The sequence below is a fragment of the Zosterops lateralis genome (genome assembly GCF_965231275.1).
Source record: "Zosterops lateralis genome assembly, chromosome: 7".
NCBI lineage: Eukaryota > Metazoa > Chordata > Aves > Passeriformes > Zosteropidae > Zosterops > Zosterops lateralis.
The window spans coordinates 5,512,471-5,540,031 of record NC_139767.1 but is presented as its reverse complement, the minus strand read 5'-3'; the positions used below and the strand labels follow the sequence as shown (position 1 = coordinate 5,540,031).

Sequence of the window (27,561 nt, the reverse complement as noted above, 5' to 3'; positions counted from 1 at the left end):
ACCCGTGCAGCTGGAAATGTCCTCTCCATGCTAAAGAAGCCCATTCCCGTTACATAAGAACACTCAGTGACCCGAATTTACAAATAACCTTGGAGAGGAAAATAGACATAAGGAAAAACAAAGTTAAAAAGCCATGGAGCTAGGAAACACAACAGAAATCAGCCTAGAGCATGTATGTGCACTGCCACACCAGGCAGAAACATCCATGACACTCACAGAAGCCAAAATTCTTTAACTACATCTATTGATTTGCTCTGTGTTCTCCAAGCAATCAAGAATACAGCACAACTGGATCAGGAAACAAGTTTGTATGTCCCATTTTCCCTCAGATTTCCTGCCTGGGACTCTAAACCACCACATTTCATTGGAGCTGGTTATCACTATCACTACATACCTTCCAGCTCACAGTCCCTTCTTGTCTGAAGAACTGCTTGGACAGCCTATTCTTCTGCAGCAGGATTTCCTCCAGAATTTTCTGTGGTTTGCCTTATGGAACATTCGCAAAACTGCTAGCTCAATCTAAATCTGTCCAAATTATCATTTCAAACAACCCAGAATATTCCAGTACCCACTGCATTTAATCCTTGCATAGCTGCGTTTCCTACATTTAGCTCAGACAATGTACATTGAGATTTACTGTATTTAAAGCTTCACAAAAAAAATACCCAACAAAAACCTCTTTCTACAAACTACTTGACTAAAAACCTAAGCCCAAATTAGATGTTATTACCAGTTATGCCACATATGAGCATCAGTAGTGCCACTCTGAAATGCTGAAGGGGATGAACAGATCTGCAGCTGACACATGCATTTCCATCCAAGCATAAAGAAAACCTTGGTCCATAAATTGCTCACAAAGACCAGAATAAAGGATAGCTTACACAGAATAGAATATTACTATGGATCCCACTAGGTCTGAATGACAGACATGAATTTTTGAGATCTATCTCCCTGTAACACAGCCTGTACCTCAGTAAGACATTAGCAAGGCACAAATTTACCTCTCAGTAAATCAGAAATGTGATTTATACAGCATAGAGGTCTGTGGGGGGAAAAAAAAACTAACCAAAAAAAGCCACCACCCAAGCAAAATAACGTTTATCACGTAGGCATCTCCCAGAGGGGTGAGCAGAAGGAGAAGGCTCACTTATTCCTCCACCCCAGAAACGTATCAAGACAAGTCAGAAGGGGCAACACAGAAGAGGGAAACCTCTCATGCCATCCACCCTTCAGCAGCCTCCACTGACTTTCTAATCAGAGTGTCTATTAAACTCCCAGGACACCTATTTCAGACAGACATTTGACAGTTTGACACAACATCATACCACTGCTGCTGACAAGGAAATGGCTCTGACTTCCAGAGCAATCAATCTGCCCTTTCGACAAGCGCTTCCTCATCCCTATTCAGATTTGGTTTCACAATCCCTGCAGTGTTGAGCCATCCCTCTCACACCCCACAAGAAGTTTGCATTACTGGAACTTGTGCTGGGAGGCCCCTTTGGCACCAGTGCAGAGCCATTCCACCTCTCTCTCTGTAGAATTTATAATTTTATAACTTAATCACGTTAAGAGCTTTAACATGAGCACAGCAAAGAGAAGGACTTCAGTTCATAACCCTCTTTTGTAACACTGCAGCTTCGGTACTCTCCTAGGCAGCACTGATCTATTTTTGTGTAAGGATGTCCAACCATTTTAAACTCATTTCACCAGAGAATACTAGGCTAGATCAGTATCTTTCTAAAGCTTCAGGAATTGTGATCACACAGAGCAGGACATGGCACGACATGCACCTGCCATGCCCCACCACTCCTGGCCAGGAAGGCAAGGGCTCACCCTGGCCTCAAATTCAGCAAGCCTTTCAGTGGCACAAGGCACTGATATGTTTGATGTAAAACGCTCATGTTTGAGCACCCAATTTTCACAAAGTCAGGGAGAAAGCCTTGCAAAAGCACAGAGCACCACCTGAGGAGCTTCTCCAAAGTCTCCAATCCCTCACTGAGCCACATCCTCCTCTCCATCCATCCAGCAGCATGGAAAGGCTGCTCCAGGGCAGGCCTGTACCTTCCACTAGTGCTACTGGTGAGCATTACACAGCAGGCACAGCCAAGGAACCAACCATAATAAGAAACTAGAGCGATCTGACACATCCTTCCAACTCCTAGGACTCATTTCAAGTTCTTCCCACTGACAGCCTCCTCCCCTGGAGCAGGCTGCAAAACGTTCTGGATGGTTTGGGCTCCCTGGAAAATGTTTGTGTTTGTGTAGTGCTCAGTATCCATGACCACGAGCTAATTGGAGTCTTTTGGTTTTTTTTAATGTTAATTTTAAGAACAGAGACTTAGCCACAGCTAGAGGGAGGGAAAGAAAACAAAAGTTAATTAGTTCCATAAATATTAACACAACTGATTCCTGTGATCTGGCAGAAGGCACTCACAACATGGAAATGCTCTATTTGCAGAAGGGAAGTAAAAGCACTGGAAACAGTGCAAGCTTCAGACGCTCATTTACTGCTTCTCAATTAATTGCATTTACTTTAATTAAAGTCGAGCTTCCCACAGCTATTCTCACAGCCAGCACCACACTGCACAGACAAATTGTTAAAGCAACATTAAGAAACATGGATTTTTAACTTTTTTTAAAAAATATATTATTTAAGGCACCAATGTCTTTAGCTTTCAGTAGGATCCCCACTCCACAGCCCCCCAGAGACCACCGCACGTCTCTGCTCTCCATTTCAACCAATTCCCACAGCTGTTCACCACTACAGAACTTGGTGAATCTGACTCCTGAAGTAAGAGCCCTTTGACTTTAATCCTCTGGACCAAAGGAACAGAAAAACCCTCTAGCTTTAAGGTCAGCTGTTGGGAACCACAGAATCTGTTCCAGGTGTCCTGTAGTCTGAGGTTGTCTGACCTCACTGCAGAGGCTTCTCAGGCAACAAACCATTCTCTCAGCTCCTCTCAAACACAGTGCAGCTTTCTAACAGCCTGGTGCAAAACCCTCAGGCACCAAATCTGCCCTTAAAAGGTGATCTGGCATTGTCAAAATAAAAGCAGGTCCTAATGATTCAGTCAAAAAAACAAATAAATTTCAACTGAACAGCAAGGAAGAAAGAATGTACAGCAATTTGCTACCTAAAGCAATTTACCCAGATAAGGTAAACTGCCATCTGTCACTTTATCAACCATTGTGGCCAACCTTGGGCCTGGGGGAGAGCTAAAGAGTTTAATCCCTACACAGCCTTGTCCCTTCCCTGGGAACTTTTCCTTTCTTGCAAAGTTTGTTAGGAGGTTTCAAACACTTTCACCCAGTGTCAGAAGCAACACCAGCTTATGCAGGGAAGTTTCCCCTTTGAGCTGAGACCTGCACATTCACTCCTGGGATACATCCTGGGCCTGTGCAGGTGACACAAAGAACACAGACAGACACATTGCAGTGGGTATGGGGTGGAGGTGATGCCTTAAGTTTTAGCTTTCATGTATTTCAGATTCTGTGCTGCCCAGGGGTGCAGTTTCTGAGCCTCATATTAAGTGTCACTCAGCTCTTCACAGAGTAGGGAGACAAAACAAATCCTTTTCCTGATGGAGACCAAGGACAATGAGTACAACTTTCAGGCCCAAAAGCACAAACAATGGTGGGCTGAAGAGAAAACAAGAAGGATAGGACTTCATAACCTGAAGCTGTAATTGGACAATTAAACCCCAATATGCAAATGGACCAAAACTTATAAAAGTGTGAGACCTTGTGACCGGTAGACCATTTTGGATCCACTTTGGGTGTATCCCTGGCCAGGCTCTTGTCCTGCCCAAGGTGTATCCTAAAGGCCTTTTAATAACTATCTAGTTTATTCTCTAGTTCTGTCCAGTCTCTGTTTCAGGTCAGCCTTCCCAAGGCACCAGAAGGAAGGGAGAGCTAAAGCAAGAATTCCCATCTCAACCACCACTCAAACAGCTGCTCCTTCCAAGGCAGCACCCACACAACCATCAGGTATTTTCAAAAGCATTAAAACAGGTTCACTGCTACACCACCAAGGGCATCACTGACAGTGTCAGGGAGAGCATTTCACCACTCCCCAAATTCACACAGCTTGGGCAGCTAATAAAAAAGACAGATGGAGGAGAAACACCTCATCACTTGGGTCTAGCACAGCACGCAAGCACTTCCCAGGGAGATTTCACGAACATGTTGGAGGTGCTGCAGCCGCTCCCTGCCATCCTCAGCCCATTTACACCCCTCCCCATCTGAGCTGTGCCACCCTGGGAACAGCTTGAGGAAGGCGTTCTGCACAAAACAAACACAAGACAGGCCTGACAACTGCCAGCACGGAATGAAAAGCTGAAGAAAAGCAGCAGCAGCAGAATTATGAGGATCCAGCAGCTTTCCACATCAGAGATGTGAATGACCAACACGAGCAGATTTCAAAATTCCCCGAGCATGCATTAAGAAAAAGCAGCAGAGGTTTAGAACCCACGCTCAGAACAGATGCATTCATTAAAACAAACAGGGTTCATTTTTATTTTTTAATCCTTCAATTGTTAAACACCCCAGTATGCCAGAAGAGTAGGAAAAAACCAAAACCAAAAATCAAAACAGAGGAAAGATGATGAGTGATGAGGACAAAAGAGGAAGAACCTTAGTGCATAAAGGCAATAAACATACAGAAATCCAATCAACAGACAGGAATAAACTATAGGACACAAAGATTGGCATCCTGTCAAGAGCTCCTGAAGAGTAATGGGGGCCTGGTCGTAGCTGCAATTTTTCCACACTGGTGTAGCTCCACTGCAGGGGTAACTACAAGTCCAGACACCACAGGAACAGCAGTGCTGTCAGAGGAGAGGTCTTTACAGGGACTCCGTAACATTCTGGTACAACATCCATTAAAAAAAAACCCAAACTGGACAGCAAATCATACTGCATGAAGCTAATGCAGGACCACAACAGTTTTCTGCTTCTCTTGGAGGCTACAAAAGGAGAACAGAATTGGACAAATGGGTGCAGAAGCAGAGAAGGTGACAGACCCCGCAGATCTGGAACTCCAGAGCAGAAGCTGAGGTGCAAACCAGAAGGGATCTGTCAGTGACTTGCAAACAGAGGCTTAGTAACAAAAGGAACTCAGAGAACCTCAGAAAGGAGGAAAGCAAGGTTGTGCACAGCCTGCAGACCCCAGAAATCCACTACTGTCAGTGAATTCCTGCTTAGTCTGATTGTACCGTCTCCTATGTCCAGATTTCTTCAGGAGGAGAAGGGAATTTCTTCTTTGTCAGATGCTCAGCCATTTTGCTCTTCTATGCTTCACACCCTGGTATAGAATCACAGACTCACAGAGTGGCCTGGGTTGAAAGAAACCTGCAGAGAGCATCTACTTAAACCCCTCTTTCATCTGTCATTATCCCAGGTTGCTCCAAGGCCCATCCAACCTGGCCTTGAACACTTCCAGGGATGGGCCAGCCACAGCTTCTCTGAGAAACCTGTGCCAGGGCCTCATCACTCTCATTGTAAAATGAGAAGTCTTTCTTTATGTCCAATCCAACCTCAGAAATCAGGATGATTTTGCATTAGGTTTTGCAAACAATTATGAACTTGCTGTTGTTGCACTTTTGTTTTCTGAACAGCACAGCCTGTCACCGTTCCCTTCTGGAGTAGCTGAAAATAAAGCAGGAAGCTATCAATCCAGTTGCTCCTATCATTCCACAACTGGCTCATCATCCACTCCAAAAAAAGAGACATTCGTAGGCAACTGCTTGGCCAGAGCCAAGCTTGGACAGGCCCTTGGTTCAAGGAGCAAACACTGACGGAAGGAAAGCTAAAGAAAACAACAAAAAATGAACAGCAGCAACCCCAGTATGGCAGGCCATTATTTCTGACTTGGTAGGAAACATTTAATTCCCACGCTGCAGAGGCTCACCCAAATGAGATTTATCCACTCACTGGAGTCACAGAGGTCCCTGCGTGGATTAGATTATGGCAAAGCCTTTGATTTACATTACGTCAGTGGCCGAGTAAACCACACTGACAGGACGCAATCACTGAGCACAGAGTAACTCATGGACTGAACTCCAGCATTCCCAGGGATGGCCCTGGCTTTTGTCACCTACAAATGTGTGGAAATCATCTGGAATCTGCATTAAACTGAGCTAATGATCAAAGACAAAAAGCAGAGCAGGAGAAAGCTGTCGCAGCAGGTCTGCTTCACAGCACGACACAGCTTAGAGCTACCATATTAAAATACTTTCCTTTTCAGACCACTGGCTTTTTATATCACATAATGCAAGACTCACCTACAATGAATTCCATTTTGGTGACATTTTTCACTGCAGTTCCACCCTCTCCTTCTCATGCCACAAGGATTACTGACGCCAGAACATCCTGTGCTGGTACCTCACACTAATCACAAGCACACTGAATCAGCCTTGTATCTAAAGGAAGCAACAGACCACCACCATGAGTAGCAAATACTTCCACAGGGCACCCTGCCTCAACCAGATGCACCAACAATCCTCAGAAATCCCCAGAAAAACAAGGCCTTCAGCTAACAAGAACCAATACCACCAGTTTATCCTCCCACAAAAAGGGGCCTCACTTCTTTCAGCCCCAGCACACACAAGCACTTGTGTTAACTGGGATAACCCTGCTAGAGACTCTGGACTTGCCAATTTACACAACATGTTTCTCCCTTTTCCCTCAAAACCACCACAGCCAAAAGAGCAGCAAAAGCTGGTCACTTATAAATTGAGGAAAAAACTGCAGAGAGGTGTCCTTTCTTGTTGGCAACCACAGGAAACAGCCCTCAAGCCCCAGCAGAGCAGTGGATTGGTTTTGCACAGAATTCAGCCCTTTGCTCTGACACACCAAAACAGCTGTTCCAGGTGGAGCCTTTTATCCCAAGGAAGTAACCACACTCTGCTGTTGGTTTGTTAGCCCCTGTGATGGTACACATAGTATCGAAGAGCTGCTTATACCATGGGTTTATTTACAGGGCAGAATGATGCTCCTTTGTGTTCTCTTTTCCTCCTACTTCCCAACATCCAATTACCTTTTTTTGACTAATTTCAAGCTCCAAGCTGACATCTTCTAAAATCTAACCCAATTCCAAGATCTTCCTCAGACCAGGTTTTATTTGGGAGAGTCACAGCACAAGGCCAGATCTAAACACAAAACACAGAGATACCAGCAACCTTGGACAACGTGAATAAATCTTGGATAACATGAGATATATACATACACAGAGGACAAATACTTGTTTTCCCAACTGCCACACAGCAGCCTTGGCAGGAAAAAAAAAATCTTCACTAGCTGTGAAAAGCACAGGAGATAGTGAGCCCACCTACAGTCTGCCAACTTGACCTTCTTAGAGCTTGAAAAGCAAGTGGGAGGGAAGCATGCCTTTGTCTTGTTATTAAAGCTTAAAATAGCAATGTGTAGGAGAGTCCTACCCTCCTGCCCTATGCACTAAGCTGAGGGAGAAAGGGAGGAAGAGGTGGAGGGAAGGTTAGAGTCAAGTTGAACTTCCAGCAGAACAGGCTCTGGGCTGACCAGAGATGCCAGGAGACAAAGCATGTCTGCCCAGAATCTCTTTTCTAACTCTACTGTCTGTGCCATTGTATGCACAGCCTAGTCACAGTTCACTGAATTAACACAAAAAACCCCAAACTGATTTCCATAAAGAAAAAGCCTCTACATGGCTCCAGAGCACAGCAACAAGAAAGGGCACGACGTCTTGGGAAGACATAAAAAATTTTCAGATTCGCTTTTTGCCTGGTTGAGTTGCAGTTTTGAGCCCCTAAATGAACAGTTATTTTTAGCCAATCATCTGGAAAGTGCACAAAGCAGCAGGGTCAGCACGGGCTGCCTGCAGGAGGCCAGCACATCCCCTGGAGAGAGGCAGGCAGGCAGGCACTGCACATCTGCATCATCAGCACTGCACAGGCACCAGCAGCATGGCTCTATTTATAACCCAGACATGTACAGCTGTAGCCTGCAATGAGAGGCTGGGACTGCGGGCTGCCAGCCCCCAACAACACGCTGTCTGAATCAATTAAAGGGATGGCAGCGTGCACACACACACAGAGATGCATACATGTCCTTTTCCCAGGAGAGTTACCCACAATGAGCCCAGTGTTTCAAAAACAGTATGCTCTGCCAAGGTTTCCGTGCAGAGAGCAGGCAAATGTGTCCTCACACAACCTCTCCACTTCCTCACTCTGCCCAAATGGGCAGCTCACTGCTGCTCAGGCAACCACTCACCCTTGTGTGATTGATTTGTTTATAGACCCGGACAGGAAAACAAAGCCACTGTAGTATTTATCTACATGAAGAAAAGAAATTAATTTACTTTGCAAAGAAGGTACTTGGGAGTCACAGGCATCTTCTGTATCAGGATGGCTCACTGTGTGACCAGGCTCTGTCTGGTAGTTTGTTCCTTCTGGGATTTTTTAAACATTTATATACAGTTTGTGGGGTTTGGGATTCAAGTTTCAGAGAAACTTTTTGAGACCTTGCAGATATTTAGAAGTGAAAACTGCTTTCAGATACAAAGCTGTGTCTCACAGTGAGCAGCCAAAAAGAGCATTTCCTTGTTGTGGGACTGGAAATCAAAGGACTCTACCATGTCCTCCCGCTTCCCCCACACTTATCTCCCTATGAGTTAAGATTCTCCTGCCCAGGAATCCTTGAGCCACAGACACCACATCAGCAAAGGACAGGAGAAGACTTGCTGCAGTCAGGCTGCTGTGAGTGAGGCACTGCTGGTACACAATGAGAACCTGCTGCCCAAGTGCTGGGTTACCAGTGGCAGCTGCTGGTGAGGCAAAAGCAGCCACAGAGCAAGCCCAGAGATCAGCTCTCAGCCTGGGCTCTGCTCTGCTCCCTACCCTGGCAGTCTTTGGCTGCAGGAGGATATCCCACAGATAGCCTGGAGCTAGTCCCCCACCTAGGGATCACTAAGCACATCCAGGCAGAAAGCCAAACAAAAACAAAGCTCTTCTAGAAGCCCTCACAGAACACAGGAAGCCATGTTTGCACTGTAGCTCCCTGAGCCTCCTGGGACAGCCACTAAAAGCCACTACAAATACAGTCCCCAGTGTCTTTGCTCACAACCTAACCCAGCACCCATTCAAAATACAACAAACCTGTTCTGGAGGAAATGATGCTTCTGGCATCCAAGTCAAGCTTCTTTACCAGGGTATCAGGGTCAATTTTCAGCCCAGAAAATACACCAGAAGATGAGAAGTCCCAGTCCTTATGCAAAAGAAACATAAAGCAGGAATCAGTATGTACACCACCAGGCAACACATTTCAAAAAAATTAAAAATCACACCCAGCACCATCCGGATAAAAACAGTGGTAGCGAGCAGGAGTCTCTCTTGAGCAGGGAAGGGCACACAAGGCAGCCTCCCGTCCTGTAACCCCCACTGGCTCTTCCACACAGAAGGGAGTTTCACAAAGTCTCATTTTTGATTGTTCTATTCCTAAAAGATTCCTGCCTTGCCTCACTCGAGTGTATTCACTCCCAGGAGAGCTGCTAACAGCATCCTTAGGAAAAGACAGATTTATTACAGGTACAGAACAATACAGATAAGCAACAAATGAGAAGATTAGGGGATTAAATCAATGGACATTAAGCAGATCCAGTAACTACTAGCAACTCCCCAAATCTTCAGCATTGTGCTTTAAGCATGCAACACCTCCCTAAGATCTGCAGTAGCTACTCTGGTTGGATTACAATTCATTACTTTAGCCAACAGTACCTACATCGCCAACACATAATTTCACAGTGGTATAAACCCAAATGTATTTGGCACAGGCAATCTCAAAAGGAAAGCTCAGACACATAAAAAAACATTTACTGGTGTTGTGTCCTTACTGTGAGGGGTCTAGGGGGAGGCATCTGAACCGTGCACTCCAAACACAGCTGGGGAAAAACAGAATACCCTACATAATTCTGTACAAATCACTTTTTTGCTCCTCTCCATCTGCCCTAACCCTAAAATTAAAGGGAGGCACTACAAAACTCCCATAACACTTGCTGATAACAATCCCCAGTACTGCACTCAAGTTACCCCAGGCACCCTGACTCCAGCAGTGTCCGCAGTGTCCCTGTGTCACCACCCCACGCGGGCTGGGGACACCGCGGCGCTGCCCCGGCACGGCTGCTGGGCCGGAATAAGTGGTATTGCCACGGTGGGACTGCCAATAGTGCACTGTGCTGGGGCAGCTCCCGGCTCCCCCGTGTCACTCCCTGCCGTGCCCGGGCCACAGGCTCACACGGAGGAGCGGAGCAGCAGCACCAGGACGTCACCAGGGTGGTTAACGCCAGGAGAGGCCGGGCCGGCGCCGCCCCGCCAGCCGCCACCGCCAGACCCACGGCTCCGCCGGCCCCGCAGCCCGCACAGCCCCACAGGAGCCCGGCCCTGTCAGTGCGGGGAAGGCAGGCGGAGAAGGCACCGCGGGGCGGCCGCTGCCGGCCCCCGCCCGCCCCCGTGTCCCCGCCCCGGTACCTTCCCGCTCCATCCGCCCGCGGCGGGGCCGGGCCCGGGCTGCGGCAGCGCCGGCGGGGCCCGGGCGGGCCGGGGGGCGGCCTGGTGCAGCCGCGGCCGCTTGGCCTTGCCCATGGCGCCGTGTGTGGGGCGGAAAGGGAAGGGGCCGGGCCGGGCGGGACCTTCCGGCTGCGCCCACAGCGAGCCCCGGGAAATTTGCCTTCGTCCCTTGCACGGGCGGAGCTCGGGAAGCGCCTCTCGGGCGGCCCGGGCCGGCCCTTCGCTCTGGGGGCGGTGTGAGGGCGGCCCTGTGCTGCCAGCCTCTCTGCCGGGCAGCCTGCAGGGGACAACTGCCCCCGGTTAATTGCAGCCTGCGGATTATTGCCCCCGGTTAATTGCAGCCCGCTGATAATTGCCCTGGTTAATTGCAGCCTGCCCCAGGAGGTTCCCGTGAACAGCCTGAGGGCGTTGAGCGGGTTCAGCTCAAACCCAGATACTCCACAACACAGTTTTAAGTCAAGTGTACCCCTCTGTAAGAGCTGAGAGCTCTTGGCAGCGTTGGGAATGATACAACTTCCCTAAACTCGTTTTAATTAGTTGATCAATTGTTAGCAGTGCCCACTTTTTAAGTTTCTTCACAGACTCTTAATGTTACTTTGCTCATTCAACCACCGAAACCTTTAGTTGGTTAACCCTGACAAGCTTCAATAAACAGAGCCATAGTGAGTTGAAGATTGGATATCTGAGATCCGAAATTTATGGCCCTTCAAGGGCGTTGAAGTAACCAGAAAATACCAGAAGAGATAGAAGCCTGGAAAGTTGGAGACTCCCTCTCTGAGAAACAGATTGTAAGAGGACTAAAGAATATGGACCAAGTTAGCACGAAGGGCAAGAAATCAATAAGCAGTGCAGGATAGAAGACTAATTAACAGAGATAATTATGTGATTTACATCCATTTCTATAATGTATTTTTGTATATATATATATATAAAATAAGGCATTAGTAGAGTGAAAAAGTTTTGTACTGGGGTCAGTGTGGAGGCTGAAATGTTTTTAGATACACACACCTCCTCCTGGCTAGGAATAAAGCCTTGCTAACACCAAAATGACAGTTTTAGAGAGAGTCTTATTTATCCCAATGATTTTGGAGGTTTCTTGGTAACACTAGCATCAGCCAGACCAGGCTGCCACCGTAGGACATAAAAAACTCTAAAACTTCCTGCCAGGAATTATTTCTACAGTTAAACCAGTAGAAAACACCCAGCAAACCCCTAGAGAGGGCCAACACCTGCCAGGTGCAGGGCGGCCCCACAACAAAGCAACCCAAGCCTCAGATACACGTTTGCACCCACAGGAGGGGCTGAAATGCAAAGCTGCTTCTGCTTGCTGAGATAGTAAAAAGCTATAAGCCTGAAACCACAGTATGCTTGATCTTAATAAGCCCTGACAGATATCCCCTGGCTGATACATCTTTGTTTTCCACATCCTCTGCCGTCCCCATTTCCCCCCAGGCTGTGTTTCCCAGGGCCTGATACTGGGCCATAGAAGTGCCCAGCTCTAAGTACACTCCCTGTGAGTACCAAGGAAATGCAGGGAGAGGCCTCTGGGAAGGTCCTTGGAAAGATCATAGAATCATGGAATATGCTGAGCTGGAAGGAAGCCATCAGGATCATTGAGTCCAACTCCTGGCCCTGCATAGGACACCCCAACAATCTCACCCTGTGACTGAGAGCAGTGTCCAAACACTCCTGAAGCTCTGGCAGCCTTGGGACTGTGACCATTCTCTGGGGAGCCTGTCCAGTGCCTGACCACCCTCTGGGGAATGAACCTTAGAATATCCAACCTAAATCTCCCCTGCTGCAGGTCTCTGTCATTTCCTCAAGTCCTGTCACTGGTCATGAGAGTGAAGAGATCAGTGTCTGGCCCTCTGCTTCCCCTTGAGAGGATGTTGGAGACATGGAATCACATAATGGTTTGGGTTGAAAGGAACCTTAAAGATCATCTTGTCCCACTCCCCTGCCTCTAGATCAGGTTGCTCCAAGCCTAGTCCAGGCTGACATGGAACACTTCCAGAGATGGGGCATCCACAAGATTTAATGTTCATCAGGAATAGAAAATAACAACAGGAAAACTTCCCTTTTGCTGCTGTAGGCTGCATCATTTAGGAGCAAAGGCCCAAAATGACAACTCTGATCATCAAAATCCATGACTTGGGGAAAATAAACACTCCAACAGTGCCCAGGTGGATGCCCAGGTCCCCATCTCAGCTGCTCAAGTGCATCCTGCATAAACCACAGCAGTCCTGCAGTTAGTGAGGGGGAACACAATCCATGCTAGTAAAAAATTAAAAGATGAACCAATAAAAATAAAGGCAGTTAAAATAGGAAAGGGAATGTTTAGCATCTTAAAGTGTTTACAAAATAGCCTGAGGAGCATGTGTGCTGTGACCAGGCATATCCCCAAAGGTTGCCCACCCCCTTCACCTTCAGCACTGAAGGCCAAAGCTGCAGCAGAGCTTGAGGAACAACTGGAAGAGACTGGGAAATGCAAGCAAGTTTCAGTTTTGGCTGCAGGGACCCAAGGTGGACCCTCTCTGCTCCCACCATTCCAGGTCCGGGGGCTCACAGCTCTCCCAGCCCCCTCCTGCAACCTTGAGTCAGTTGAAGCAGAGTGGTTGGACAAACCCCACGAAACAACTGAGGAGAAAAGCCTCACACAGTAAGGGGGCCTCACGCAATGCAAAGAGGGCCTCATGCAATGCAAAAAGGAAGGTTACAGGGAGCCCATCTCATTCAACCACACTTCCTTCCCCCCAGATCTGCAACCCCCACTGCTGGGAGGGAGCTCCACCGACCTTCCTAGCCCCATCTACAGCAGCTCACCCACTCCAAGGCTGGGGAGTGCTCTGCAGCATCCAGCCTCAGCCGTCCAGGCTGGGTGAGCATCCCAGCTCCAGCTGGCTCACTCTCAGGGTCCATCCCCACCATATCCTGCATCACATGCTCCGATGCTCCTGTCCCACTGCCAGGACTACTGTGATGCTTTCCTGCTGCACCTGGCTGTGATGAAACCAAGCCAGGGCGATGATGCCTCCTTTAATAAAAGCACCAATCCACAGAGCATCCATCCGGGCTTGGAAATTTTCTGCTGGCACTGCAATCTCTTTTCTTGCTGCAAAAATAAACCCATAACTGTAACACAGCAGCAAGTGAACAGATCAGGGTCTTATAATGCCTCAGGTTGCCCTGACCATGGCAGAGAATTGGAACAAAGTGGTGTGTAATGTCCTTTCCAACACAAGCTCTTCTGGGATTCCATGATAATGCAAAACGGTGACTCAACATCAGCTTGCTTGGAAGGAGAACCTACAAAGCAATTAATAAAGACTCACATTAATTAGCTTTTTAAAACACCCTACAGTCCTGTATGTTTTCTATTTTTTTTTTTTTTTTTTTTTTTTTTTTTTTTTTTTTTTTTTTTTTTTAACCTGTGGTGCCCTGAAGAGATGAAGAGAAAATTGCCAGGATCTGGTTCTTCTCTGCTCAGGGAAATGTTGCTGCCGGGAGGAGTTATTGAAGCCAGCACAGAAACACTAGAAGGCTGCTTAAAAAATTCTCCACACAGTCCTGAGCTTTGCCAGAGGATGGTGCCTGCATCCTCTGTCATGTGAGGAGCTCTGGCTATCCTGACACAAACATTTCAGAGCCCAATCCACAGTCTGAGAGGAGCCAGCTCCCCATCTTCTCCACACCCAAAGGCTGCCAATTAACTAGTTTCCCCCACTCTCAGCTTTGTTTTCCCACCGAGGTCAGCACCGGTCCCCAGCAGGGTTGTGAAAGGTGAAGAGTTCTCAAAAAGGGTGGGGTTTGGGGTGGGTCCCTTTCCTGGGAGAAGTGGAAGGGGTGCAAGCCCCTGGGGAGACCAGGGAGAACAGTCCCAGTCCCATGAGGCAGGAGGCTATGGTTTGGCCAGGTTGATTGGGGCTAGCTGGGTGAACCCCTCCCACAGACATTACTCTTTACTTCCTCTTCTGTAAGAGAGAAGTAGAAAGGAAAGACTGCGGTGCGTCACGGACCCCTTGATGTTCAGCTGCCTTTCCCAGCCAAACGTGAGGAGCTGAGACCATCCTTATCCCAGCCCAAGTACGGACAGAGACAAGGCTTGAGGCCAGGCGAGTACAGCATCTCAATTTTTATGCTTCTGTTCCTCCTTTCCAGGGGGGAGGCAGGCAGGCAACAAAGGAAGTTTGTAGCTCTGGTGTTTTAATGGCATATTTTTTATAAATCCTGATGTAGTCTCTAGCCACTTGAGTTCAGGGAGTTGCAGGGAGCTTGGCATGGAGACCCTCCCATTAGTGAGTCATTCTGTGCATCCTTTGCAAAAGTAGCTTGCCTGGTCTGTAACAATTTTTGCCTTTGGAGGCAAATGGAGGCCGGAAATGGAGGTGGTTATTGTGGGGAGGGTGTCAAAACTCCAAAACTCCCTTTCCTCACCCCCCCTCCCCCCCCCGGGCTGGGAAAGTAGAGCAGAGAGGGTGCAGTGTGCTCTCCCCTCACCCTCACACATGGCACTGGGCAGGCTGTGGAAAGGGGCTGTGTGCTCACCTGCAGCACCAGGGCTGTGGGCTGCCACATTCCATGGCCTTCTCTCTTCGGGAGGGGATCTCCGCCGCTGCCAGCTGCAGGTTGCAATGGGAAAGAGGGAAGTGGCGTGGCAGCATGGCCTGAGGATGGCAGAGATGGCAGCCTGGAGGGCTCAGCACAGTGTCACAGCCTGGAATGCCTATGCACCGACCTTCCCGGGTGTCCCTGCAGCCCTGTGAGCCTGGGGGAATAGCTGGGAGAGCAAGTGAGAACCTTGCTCTTCTCCTCCCTCCCTCTGCGTGCTGTGCACATCAAACACTCTGCAGGCACCTGACCCTGGGAGAGCAGGTCCTTCCCAACTTCTCAGTGGCTCTTGGATGAATATGGGCCACACCCCAGGTGTCAGGGGAGGCAGTCTGGTCCCTGTTTTTGATGCTTTTCCCAAGGTCACAGCTGCAGTTCCCGGCCTCCTGGCAGGTGAGAACCCAAATCATGAACACACATTATTACATCGTGTCCTGTAAGCAGCATGGACCCCAGAACGGGGCTGCCACAGGCTGTGGGAAATGTCTAAATGGTGCTATTTTGCCATTTTACAGCTTTCACATCCTGCCTCACAGGGCTTCACACCTCTTTGGTGCTGCTCAGTGATCTCAGCAGGATAGGGGCTGTGGTGTGCCCAGAATACCCAGGGCAGGACAACCAGCTGGCAGCCCCTTCCCACCCGAGCAGGACTCAAACCCTGGCAGACCCATCAGCCCAAATCCCCTCTTCCCTTCTTCCCAGGGCACCCAGGGGCCTTGGTGCTCAGAGCTAAGGGATGCCACAGACTAGGCAAGGACTTGGTGCACATGGGAGAGAGCTCATCCCACAGATCTGTCCTCTGCAGGCACTGGAGGCTGCTGGAAGGAAATATATATAAAATATGTTTGTATTTCCTATAACAAGACATGGGAATATATATATACATGTGTGTATGTATGTATATATATACCTTTTTATTTAATTAATTTTATTTATTCTTTATGTATTAAAAATATGTTTATATATATATTTAAATGTATTTCCCCTGTGATTTATATATATTCAATATATATAAAAAGACATGCACACACTGAGTGTGATATTCTGCATGAACTCTGTATGTCCTCCTCTACATGGATGGGACCTATCTGCATCACACAACAGAGTGATGGAAGAATCAGCCCCAAGTCAAGTGGCATCCACTCTCCCATCCTCACCATGCCTCATTCTGCTCATTTTCTTTCTGTGCTTGGGGTCTGGAGCTGTGCAGATTGCAGGGGTGGGAAGGAGCAGGTCTGCTGGGTACAACACGTGGCATCTCTGTCACAGCATGGGAGTGACCCAGGGATGCTTGGCAGTGTGGAGGAGGCCCCCATGGGCACTGGCACTAGTGGAACCTCGCTGCTACAGGTGGATGGTGCAAACGCCACGGGAGTACCTCACAGAATGCCAGGCATGAGTGCATGTCCTCCTTTTTTGTGAGAAAAATTATGTGTAGCAAAGCCCTGATGGGAACTTGTGGCTAACAGACTTCAAGACTCATCTCTGCTGTTGAACACTTTTTTTTTATTTATGGCAACAAGATCACTGCTGGCGTCAACACTTCCCCTTCAGCCTTATTTATAACTCCCAGCTTGCTCCTCCATGCAGCACAGCAGCCAGCTCCATCCCAACTGCAGCCCCCAGCACATCCTGAGTGCCAGAGTGCCCCAGCTCTGCACCCTGCCCACAGGCAGCAGCATTTAGCTTATGCACCTTCTCTGAGGCCACCTTCACATCTTCTGGCTCACAGACCCTTGGGGGGCATCTTGCCCTGAGGCAGGTGCTCCACTGGTGGAATATCCTGGTGGCTTCTGCAAAAGGCTCTTGCTGAAGCAGAGGCTTGATCCCAAGCCACCCAAGCAAGGCATGTGGTGAGAAGATCACAGAAGAGCACAGGGCCAAGAAGGACCCTGGTCCTGAGGTGCAGCTTTCTCCCTCTGATGCCACCATGCAGCCCTGGCCAGGAAGCAGATCCTGGTGGCCATGTGTCCTGTCCTCAGCTGGGTTGCTCCATACTGGCACCCCACTCCCCACCACAGGATGAAGGTGGTTGTAAAGCTCTCCAGTTCTGCTCCTGCACACCAGGGCAGGAGGATGGACTATGTGCACCTCTCTGCTTGCCTGAATTTATGGGAAAGAAGGGGAAAAGAAACTTCACAGGCAGAGCACAAGCAGGAGATGAGACCCGGGATTGGTGGTGACTGCAAGTCTGGGATAAGCTGAAAGGATCATCAAGGGGGTTGGAGGAAATGCTGCTGAGGCTCAGAGTCAGGCTGGAAACCTGCTTTGCCCTTCCTCTGAAGGCTGTAAAGAGGCAGACAAAGGAGAAGCCCCATTAGTTCTCTTGAAAGCCCTGGGCTCACTCACCCACACACCACAGCGTAATTTCCCTCCATGGCAGAAGTGTTGAACTTCTTGTTTGATAACTTTCCCAGTATCAGGATGTGCTTCACACTCTTATGACAAGGGCAAGAAGCCATCGTGGGAGTGAAAAAGGTGTCCAAATGCAGCTCACAACATGAACCCCATTTCACAATACTTGATAGCAGTAGCACTTGGGGGTGTGTTGAGAGTCCCACTGTATTTCTGGAGTTTGGGAGCTTTTTTTAATCCAGTTTTAGGGTTGCTCTATTTAACGAGATGAGCCTGTAAGCAGGAAACTTCAACCTCCAGCAAGAACAAGGAGCTCACAGAGCTCTATCCCATCACCACTGTGCACTTTGGCATGGCAGCAGGAATTAAACACTTGGAAGCACCAGGCAGGTGGAATAGCAGCAGCCCATTGAGTCTGTGTGTTTGGTCCTCACAGCATGTGTGGGAACTTCTGGTTTCTAGCTGAACTGGAGCCTAATTAGGCACCTTTGGAGTGTCAGTCACTGAGTTCTACAGGGAACAAAGGCAGGACCCACTTTGCTTTCCTGCAAACTCAAACTCTGCTGGCAGAATCTGGAGGTGACAAGAGTGTGGTGGGCTAGCTAAGCACAGGGCGTGTTTGACACACTGACAGGGACATTGCAGCTGTGACAATAAATTACACCCTTAAAATCTTACCATGGGAGACTGTGGTGGTAGAGAGGAAGTTGCAGAACTCTTTGACCAGAAAGGCTCTGACTACCCACCATAGGATGGTCTTGTGCAGATGTGTCAGAATGAGCTCCCAGGCCACATCACCCTGCGGGTTTGGCTGGGTGACCACAGCACTGCCTCTTGTTGGCTGTGCAGCAATGTGGTGTTGGCTGTGGAGCTCTGCAAGGGGGGCTGGATCCAGGACAGGGTGGGCTTCCAGATGGCCTCAACCAAAATCAGTGCTGGCCACTACCCTTAGAGTCCTGCCACACCTCAAAATCTATATATCAAACCTCACTGTGCAAACATTACCCACTGACCTACCTAGACCTTCTCTCTGCCCTTGGGAGATCAGACATCCTTTCAAGGCTGAACCAGAGTTATCTTCAGCTGCTATGGTGTCTTACAGGGGCTGATGAGCTAAGACAGCACACCCTGATGCCTCAGAAGGGAATCTGAGCAGCCCTAATGTACTAACCTGCCTCAGTGTCTTTTGATGGTTTCCCTTGTTTCCTCATTTCCAAATCCCTCTGAGCTGTTTATTTGGCATGGTCACAAGAAGGGGCGGTGGCAGGAGGCAAGGAGTGGTTCATTTCTTACTCAGGAGCAGCTATCAGAGCTTTTTTGAAATAGATTATGTGGTTTCCAGACACTATGTCTGCTAAAAAGGGCAAAAGTGACACTGTGTCACAATTACTAAAAAGGGCAGTGTCTGTTGTTCCTTTGTACTTTCTTATTCCTTTTTCTTCTTTCAACAAATTCCTCTTTTCTGACTTCCCCATGTTCATCCATGTTGCAAGGCCATTACACTGTCAGGGTTTGCTGCAGGGCTTTGCTGGGGAAAGGTGTGATACACATCTCAGCACAGGTTGCCCAGAGAAAGGGCGGCTGCCCAATCCCTGGGGCACATCCCAGGTGGTCACAAGAATGTTTTTTTGTCTTGCAGAAAATGCCTCGTGGCTGCTGCCTGCAGCTGTCAGCAATGACCGGGGTGCTGCTGCTGGTGACAACAGGTGAGCCCTGGTGTCCTTCCTGCCAGCACCTTTCACAGGCAGTGAAAGAGTGGGGGGATCCAAAATGCTGCAAAATGTCCTTACACTTCCTGGGATCTGGAGTTCAGCCAGCCCAGCTGAAGGACAGCAAGGCTTTTGAGGGCCTTTGCAGAGCCCCCAGCATTGGTTTGAGAGGCAGGGCAGGCTCAGGCCAGCATGGGTGCCTGGTGTTGGGTGTCTGAACACCCCCAACTGCCCCTCCCACCAACTCTGTCTTCTTGTCTTTCCAGCCTTTGCCATGGAGTGCCCCAAGATCAAGGTGGGGACGTGCAAGGACTGCATTCGGTCTGGTCCTGGCTGTGCCTGGTGCAAGAAGCTGGTAGGTCCATGTAGCCTGTCTAGTTGTCACCCCCCCAGCAGTCAGCTCACAGGCAGCAAGACAGTCACCCTGCCTGATTTCATGGTGGGAGGGTTTCATGTCCTGCATGGAGGATGGGGCCAGGGGGATCCAACAGCCATGACCTTTCTCCATCAATACCCATCAAAGGTTTTCTTTTCTCCATCAATGTCCTGGAGACCTGGTTTGAGGGCCAGGGCATCTTGTAAGGTGCCTGTTCACCTCTTGCTCCTCTGATTTTATTTTTTTTTTTCTGCTGGTATGGTCACACACAGAATTTCACCAAAGCTGGCGAGCCAGACACCATCCGCTGTGACACCGTTGAGCAGCTGGAGCAGAGGGGATGCCCAGCCAGTGAGATTGTGTTTCCAGGCAATGAGATCGAAAAAACACAGGACCAGCCCTTAAGCAACAAGATACAGCTGACTCCACAGGAGGTGCACCTGAAGCTGAGGATAGGTATGCTCTTCCTGGCATTCCCAACACCCTTCTTCTTGTGGCCTGCCAGCAGTGCCCTTCCACTCATCCCCAGACTCACCCGAGACATAGCAACACATTACAGCCTGCATTTCCACCCCTTTTCTTCCAAGAGGGAGGAGGGGTGGGTGATGGCACCAGCTGGTACAACATTGCAGCTGATCCCACCATCCCTGTCCCTCAGGCCAGCCTGCCGTGTTTGAGGTGAAGTTTCGCCGTGCCATGGGGTATCCCATCGACCTCTACTACCTCATGGACCTCTCCTACTCCATGCTGGATGACCTGGAGAAGGTGAAGAAGCTGGGAGGGGAGCTGCTCAGGGCGCTGGAGAGCACCACCCCTTCTCGGCGCATTGGTGAGCCTGTGCTTGGCCTGGCACCTCTGGGAAGAGCTGCAGGGCTGGAGGGGGATGCAGGAAGTGGACAGAAGGTGTCCTCTGCCTGGCTGAAGAGTGTGGCAGGGCAGGGGACATGGACATGTACACTGGGGCCAGCAGATTGTCCATGCCCTGTGCCCTGACACTGACACTGTAGTCTGGCTGCCCTAGGGTTTGGCTCCTTTGTGGACAAGACGGTGCTGCCATTCGTGAACACACATCCCGAGAAGCTGAAGAACCCCTGCCCCAACAAAGACACCAAGTGCCAGCCTCCCTTTGCCTTCAAGCACATCCTGTCTCTGACTGATAATGCCAAGCAGTTTGAGAACGAAGTGGGGAAGCAGTTCATCTCAGGGAACCTGGATGCCCCGGAGGGAGGGCTGGATGCCATGATGCAGGCTGCAGTGTGTGGAGTGAGTGCTGCCCCTGCCCTGCTGCCAGGAACTGTGCTCAGGCCCATGCACACTCTCCAGAGGCTCTGCCCCTCTCCAGGTGGGCTCTGGAAGCCCATCCTGCCGAAGTTCTGATTTGGCAGCAGGGCAGGTCACTCTGGAGAGTACAAGAGAGTATCTTGTACCCATCTTAAGATGCATCTTACCTCAGAGCCTCCTAACCCTGATCTCCCTTAACCCACCTTCCTCCTGCCTCATGCCCCATGCTGCGGCTGACACAAGACTTTGGGAAGGGCCACACCCACTGCCACTGTCCTGCCAGCCTTGCTCAGGGACAGGGGCCACTCTCTGTGTCACTTGCAGGACAAGATTGGCTGGCGCAACGTGACCCGCCTGCTGGTGTTTGCTACTGATGACGGCTTCCACTTTGCCGGGGATGGCAAGCTCGGGGGCATCCTGACCCCCAACGACGGCAAGTGCCACTTGGAGGACAACATGTACAAAAAGAGCAATGAGTTTGTAAGTACCTGGGGGCTGTTCAGCGAATCCAGCACCCCCCACCTCACTCCCCCAGGCAGAAAAGACAGTGTCATGTAAAACAACCTGTTGCTGAGACTGAAACGTCACCTTAATCACCCTAAATTGTGCTGCCATACCAAAGTGTCTGTCTTCTGCTGGTGGGGGAGGTTGTGCTGAGTGTGATATCCCTGTCCCCATCCAGGACTACCCATCTGTTGGCCAGCTGGTCCAGACACTTGCTGAAAACAACATTCAGCCCATTTTTGCTGTCACCAGCAAGGTGGTGGATGTTTACAAGGTGAGACTATGTCAGATGGTCCAGGTGCCTCCATCCCCTTCCCAGGAGGACAGACAGAGCTGTGCGTGTCCCCTGCTCTGCTGTCACGCGGTAGGAGGTGCTCACCTCTTTGCTCTCCACTGGCAGAAACTCAGTGAGATGATCCCAAAGTCGGCGGTGGGAGAGCTGAACGAGGACTCCAGCAACATCATTGAGCTAATCCAAGAGGCCTACAATGTAAGTGCTGGAGCTCCCACCTCTCCAATTACATCACCTGCATTTCCAGAACCACCCCAGGCAGCTGAGATCCTGACCTGTGGTGGTCTCTGGTTCTTTTTCCTGACCTGCAACCCCATACCCTCTTGGTTTGGTGTACTCTTGGACTGATGTCACTTTCTCCACCATTTTTCCAAAGAACCTCTCCTCACGGATCATCCTGGACCATTCCACCCTGCCAGACACTCTGGATGTCAAATATGACTCCAAATGCAAAAATGGCAAGGACTCCACAGATGAAGCAAGAGGCCAGTGTGACAATGTCAAGATCAATGATGAGGTACACTCTCCTGTTCCAGGAACACCCCACAGCTTGCTCACTTTCTATTGCCCGTCCTGTGTAATGACAGGAGCCCTGGTTGCCCTTCCAGGCTTTCTGGTTTTATTAATTTAATGCCAAGAGTGTCCAAAATGCTGTGGGATGCGGGAGATCCTCCATTGTTCTGGATGTGCATGTCCTCAGCCTAGGGCCAATACCACACTCTGACAGCTGGACATCTGGCCCTTCCCTGTCCTACTCTGCACTTTCTAGGTCACCTTCAAAGTGAAGGTCACAGCCAAGGTGTGCATTCCAAACTATTCCTTCACCATCCGGCCACTAGGCTTCACGGACACCCTCACTGTCCGCGTGAGCAGCAACTGCGACTGCCGCTGCAACGACCGCCCTGACCCAGACGCCTGCAACAGGCAAGGCACCGTCGAGTGTGGGATCTGCAGGTGTGTGCTGTCCACCCAAAATGCCATTTCAAATGCTGCCAGGGCTGGGGAATGGCTGGGCAAGGGATGTTGGCTGGGCTCTGTAGCTTTGCACATATTGTTTTTGTTCTGAGAGGTGGATTCGTGCATTCCCCTTGGAACTGTCCCCTGTGTTCATGGAGGCAGAGGACACAATGAGCTGGGTTTCTGTTGGTGGAGGTTATGCTGTTTTCCTAAGGGCCTCAATCCATCCAGCTATGCACCCATCTATCCCAGTGTCAAATCATCCACCAATCTACCCACTGAGCAGACACAGATTTCTGTTGAAATCTCTCAAAATCCCATTTCTTGGCTGCAGCTCACACAGGTCTTTAAATGTAATTATTGCTCCATGGCCCCTCAGTGAGAAGGGGAGGAAAAGCCTGTGTTTCCTTGGGAAATACTCACATCTCCCTGGCAAGGGCTTGGAAATTATAAATACAACAATAATTTCTGGGTGTTGTGAATACAACTGCTGGAAAAGCAGCATTTCTGAAGTTTTCTCCCAGTCAGCCACCCCACTCCAGCATGGAGTTAGCACCAACATGCTGTCACTGGGTTTTGGTGACACTGTCCCAGATTTGCTCCACTTTTGCAGAGGTCCAAGCCCTGTGTGTGGCCACTGACCCAGTCTTGCTTCTCCCTTCTCCCTTCTCCCTTCTCCCTCTCCCTTCTCCCTTCTCCCTTCTCCCTTCTCCCTTCTCCCTTCTCCCTTCTCCCTCTCCCTCTCCCTCTCCCTCTCCCTCTCCCCTCTCCCTCTCCCTTCTCCCCTCTCCCTCTCCTCTCCTCTCCTCTCCCTGCAGCTGTAACTCGAGGTACACAGGGAAGAACTGCGAGTGCGACACCAAAGGGAGGAGCAGCAAGGAGCTGGAGCGCAGCTGCCGCAGGGACAACAGCTCCGTGCCGTGCTCGGGGCAGGGGGACTGTGTGTGCGGGCAGTGTGTCTGCCACACCAGCGACGTGCCCGGCAAGTACATCTACGGCACCCACTGCCAGTGCGACAACATGAACTGCGAGTTCTTCAACGGCTTCCCCTGCGGAGGCCCGGGTGAGGAGCCTGGGACAGCTTTATTTAGAGGGGTTAAATGCCCAGGGAGATGCTGCCTGGAGGGTTTGGGGCTGCTGGGTCCCACCACACCTGTAGGACCTCCTTGAGTGTCGCTGTAGGACACGAAAGAAAGACTCCAAATATTTCAGAAGGCAAAGAGCGTAGAAAAAGAAGGCTTTTATTGTCTAATTCTTACTACCTTTTATAAGGTGTTCTGATACAGACTTAACATGATTGGTGAATAGGAACGACATCTCTCTAGTCCCATTGGTTAACTAGGGAAACAGCAAAAACTCCACCTGCAGAAAGATTGTTTTGAGAAAGGAGAGTTGTTTGCCAAGATTGTTTTGAGAAGCAACTTTCTTGAGAAATTTTTCCTTGGTGTTACAATACATTGTATCTCCTTTTGTGTTGAATATTCTAATTTACAGTGACCAACCAGCGTGAGATACAAAACCTACAAACTTTGCACACAGCCTATGAGAACTACTATATTACCATATCATCCTATATTCTAAACTCTAAAGACTACTTTTCTTATCTACCTTTTCCCTGATACTTTGGCAGAATGGAGAGGGGCTACACCCTTAGGTCTTTTTGTTTTCTATCCATCGACCTATTTCCAGCTAATCACCATCTTCCTGCCTGCCATGATTACATCTCAAAGCTGCCCTTCATTTCTATTTCACTCACAGGTTTTATATTTTTAGTATTTCTTGCCAGGCAATCATATTTGTAAGCTTTTCCTGTCTCATCTTTCCCAGCACCTTGGGAAAAAGTTAGCAGCTGCTAGCAGGCTAAAATCTCTCAGGCCCACACTTGAGCATCCCGGGGAGGGTGGTGTGGTGAGAGCAGGGTGGGTGATGCTCTCCAGGCATGGACAAAGGGCATGGCCCGGCTGCCTGCAGGATCTGACAGGTTTTCCTCTGCAGCACGCGGGCAATGTGACTGTGGGGTGTGTAAGTGCCAGCCTGGATACGAGGGCAGTGCCTGCCAGTGCCAGCAGTCCACGGAGAGCTGCCTCAACAGCCGCAGGAATGTCTGCAGCCTCCGCGGGACCTGCCTCTGCAACCGCTGCCAGTGCTGGGGAGGGTACCAGCCCCCCTTCTGCCAGGAGTGCCCGGGCTGCCCCTCACCCTGCAGCAAGCACAGGTCAGTGATGGGCGCTGGGAGGGCATGGGGATCACCAATATCCCCTGTCTGTGCTTGGGCAGAGCCCAGCTGTAGCCAGAGCCAAGTGAGAGGGTTCCTGCCCCTGCAAATGTGAGCTGTGGCCGCTTGTTTTGCAGCTCCTGTGTGGAGTGCAAGTTCTTCCAGAGCGGCCCCTTTGAGAAGAACTGCTCCCAGGCCTGTCCCAACATCCACCTGGGGACGAACTCAACAACAGACACAAGCAAAAATGAGAGGAAATGCAGGGAAAAGGATTCCCAGAACTGCTGGATGTCCTTCCATATGGTCCAGGAGGATGGCAATGACACATACACCGTCACTGTTGAACGTGATAGAGGTATCCCATCCCTGCTCCTCCTGTCCTGCCACAGGCAGGGGGCCAACCTTGCCACGGCAGCCTCGCTGCTTCTCCAGGGGCTGCAGCCCATCTGTCTGTCCCAAAATTTATCTTTTACCCTAAAGATCTTTGTCTTTATCCCAGATTGCCCAAAGCCTCCCAGCGTGTCACTGATCGTGGGCAGCACCGTTGCTGGCGTGTTCCTCATTGGTGCTGTGATCCTGGTCACCTGGAGGGTCCTGATGGAGCTGCTTGACCGTCGGGAATACCGCCGGTTTGAGAAGGAGAAGAGCAAGGCCAAGTGGAATGATGTAAGACAGCCCATCCGTGCCACTGGGGTGTCCTGGGGTGCTCAGATCCACTGGGGAAGGGACAGCAGGAGGGGACTTCCTTCCCATAGGCAGCCATGCAGACCTGAGCCCTCCCCACTGCTTGTTTTCCAGCCCAGCTGGATTTTGCCATTTTGGGGCCTAGATATCCTATGGACTCTTCTTCCAATGCTGTCTGGGATGTTGGCACTGGGATGGGTGGGATGGTTAATGCTCTGCTGGAAATCCAATACAGCCCAACACAAGCCTCTCCCTTCTCTCCCTCCAGGCTGATAATCCCCTGTTCAAGAGTGCCACCACCACTGTCGTCAACCCCAGGTTTACTGAATGAGGAAACACATGGCAGCACCAGGATGGACTGTTTAATAAGGAACTGCTAAGCCAAGGAAATATTAAACTGAGGATACCTATCCTTCTTCTTTGTGTTCATGGTTTCATCCCATCTTCTAAGAGGCCCCACTGATGTCAGGTGCTGGCTGAAGGACATCTCCTGGCCCACTTCTTGATGGTTGTGTTAATGGAGCTGGTAGAGGGGAACACCACAGGAAAATGCAGTGGCTCCTGTCCCATCTCCTGGTGCTAAGTTTGCTTTCTGGCAGGAGTCTTGGACACTGAGCCCCAAAGCCAGCTGAGAGGACTGAGTGCTTCCACCTTTGATTTTGAGCTGGGATTTCAAAACTGCCATCTCTCTTCTGCTGCAGCAGGATGTTTCCAGGCTGCTCCATTCCTTCACTTGCTGCATTGGTCTCCACCAATATGCAATGTTTTCCTCACTGTTGAGTTGGACATAAAGGGTCCAAGCAACTTCTCCAGAGGCTGCAGTGATATGATAGGCCCTAAGGGCTAGTGAGCACCTGTAGCTCGTGATGAAGAGTGGCTGGAGAACATCCACTGGATCTTTTTCCCAAATCACCAACTGCTCCGTGACATCTCTCCCTGCACAACCTACCTCAGGGATGGTTCTGCCTGGGCTTCTGCATGCTTGGCTTACCTCCATCATGTCTTGAAGTCCTCTGCACAGTAAGGAGCCACTGTTTGACCTGTGAAATTTGATCTATGATCTATGAGCACCTGGAAAATGCAGGTTGGAGGTCAGCCACAGCTTCTTCCACCCCCTGGGGCATGATCTCCCTGCTCTGCAAGCCTGTCAGACATACCAGGAGCCAGGGTCCTGTGCAAAACAGTACTCAGAGCATCTCCAGCTCAGCAGTTATCCCAACCACAGACAGCAGCCAGTTACTCTTGCATTGTGGGACATTCCTTTGACACAATTCCTTATTTGCTTCAAGTTTGGGATTAATTTGCATAGAGTTGTATTATGTCGCATCTTTATTTGCTCTCTGCAGCCGTTAAAAGTGAATAAAGATTAATATATAAGGTAAATACCTCTGTCCTGCTAAGAATTAGGTGCAAGGGCAGCAGCTAAAGTGTTCTACAGTCGACTACCTTGTCATTGCTGCTGCCATCTTCCATAGGTACAGTGCCTGGGAAAGATCCCAGCTAGAGAAGCAAACTGTTTTCTACACAATTTGCCATCTATGCCCTGAATGGTGCTCCCTTGCAAGCCAAAACTGACTCACTGAATGGTGCAGAGCAGTTCTTGTTCCTGCCCATGTGCTGGCAGACCACCTCAAATGAGATTGGCTGTGCCACATCAGATCAGGGGTTAATTTGGGCCATTTTATTATTCTTAAGCAGTGACTGTGAGGGTCTAGGGCAAGGTGAGAAGAAGGAAAGTGTGTCTGATAATCCTGCTAGTACTATCCCAGGCTGCAGCTTCAAGCTTTTTGGCTTCAGGACCCTCAAAATGTTGGCTTGTTTTTGCTAAGAGCAGCAGTCTGCAAGATGGACAGGTCATAGAACCACAGGATCATTAAGGTTGGAAAAAACCCCTAAGATCATTGACCATCTAACCATTAACCCAGCACTGCCAGGTTCCAACACTATGCTATAATCTTTAAGTGTCACGTCTACACACGACATCCCTTGGGACCAGGCTGCCAGGGTTACACGCCTGAGCCCCTGGAGAGGCTCCTTGGGCA

The 27,561-nt window shown here is 49.7% G+C and overlaps 2 protein-coding genes across 2 annotated transcripts in view; one reads left to right on the top strand and one right to left on the bottom strand.

Annotated features, from left to right (window-relative positions):
- The window catches only part of SLX9 (SLX9 ribosome biogenesis factor), a gene marked incomplete at its 5' end in the record, with an annotated part of 39,068 nt that extends 28,455 nt beyond the window's left edge, over nt 1-10,613 (bottom strand). Inside the window, 2 exons of the mRNA XM_083865635.1 lie at nt 9,132-9,240; nt 10,500-10,613. Coding sequence (XP_083721761.1) covers nt 9,132-9,240; nt 10,500-10,613 — 223 coding nt within the window. The remainder of the gene's footprint in view (nt 1-9,131; nt 9,241-10,499) is intronic.
- A 3,917-nt stretch (nt 10,614-14,530) lies between these two features.
- Nucleotides 14,531-26,878, top strand: ITGB2 (integrin subunit beta 2). Its single transcript, XM_083864855.1, has 16 exons — nt 14,531-14,650; nt 19,141-19,207; nt 19,477-19,565; nt 19,859-20,042; nt 20,245-20,415; nt 20,608-20,849; nt 21,192-21,347; nt 21,550-21,645; nt 21,772-21,861; nt 22,040-22,180; nt 22,433-22,617; nt 23,439-23,683; nt 24,616-24,835; nt 24,973-25,190; nt 25,335-25,501; nt 25,788-26,878. The coding sequence occupies exons 2-16, from the start codon at nt 19,144-19,146 to the stop codon at nt 25,848-25,850; spliced, it is 2,331 nt and encodes a 776-aa protein (XP_083720981.1). The 5' UTR covers nt 14,531-14,650; nt 19,141-19,143; the 3' UTR covers nt 25,851-26,878.
- The last annotated feature ends 683 nt before the right edge of the window (nt 26,879-27,561 follow it).

Bases quoted from the DNA above. Each gene is read 5' to 3' on its own strand.
- ITGB2 (XM_083864855.1), top strand. From the start codon at position 19,144: ATGCCTCGTGGCTGCTGCCTGCAGCTGTCAGCAATGACCGGGGTGCTG. The intron at 19,566-19,858 runs GTAGGTCCATGT...GGTCACACACAG, and splicing joins GTGCCTGGTGCAAGAAGCTG to AATTTCACCAAAGCTGGCGA. The intron at 21,348-21,549 runs GTAAGTACCTGG...GTCCCCATCCAG, and splicing joins ACAAAAAGAGCAATGAGTTT to GACTACCCATCTGTTGGCCA.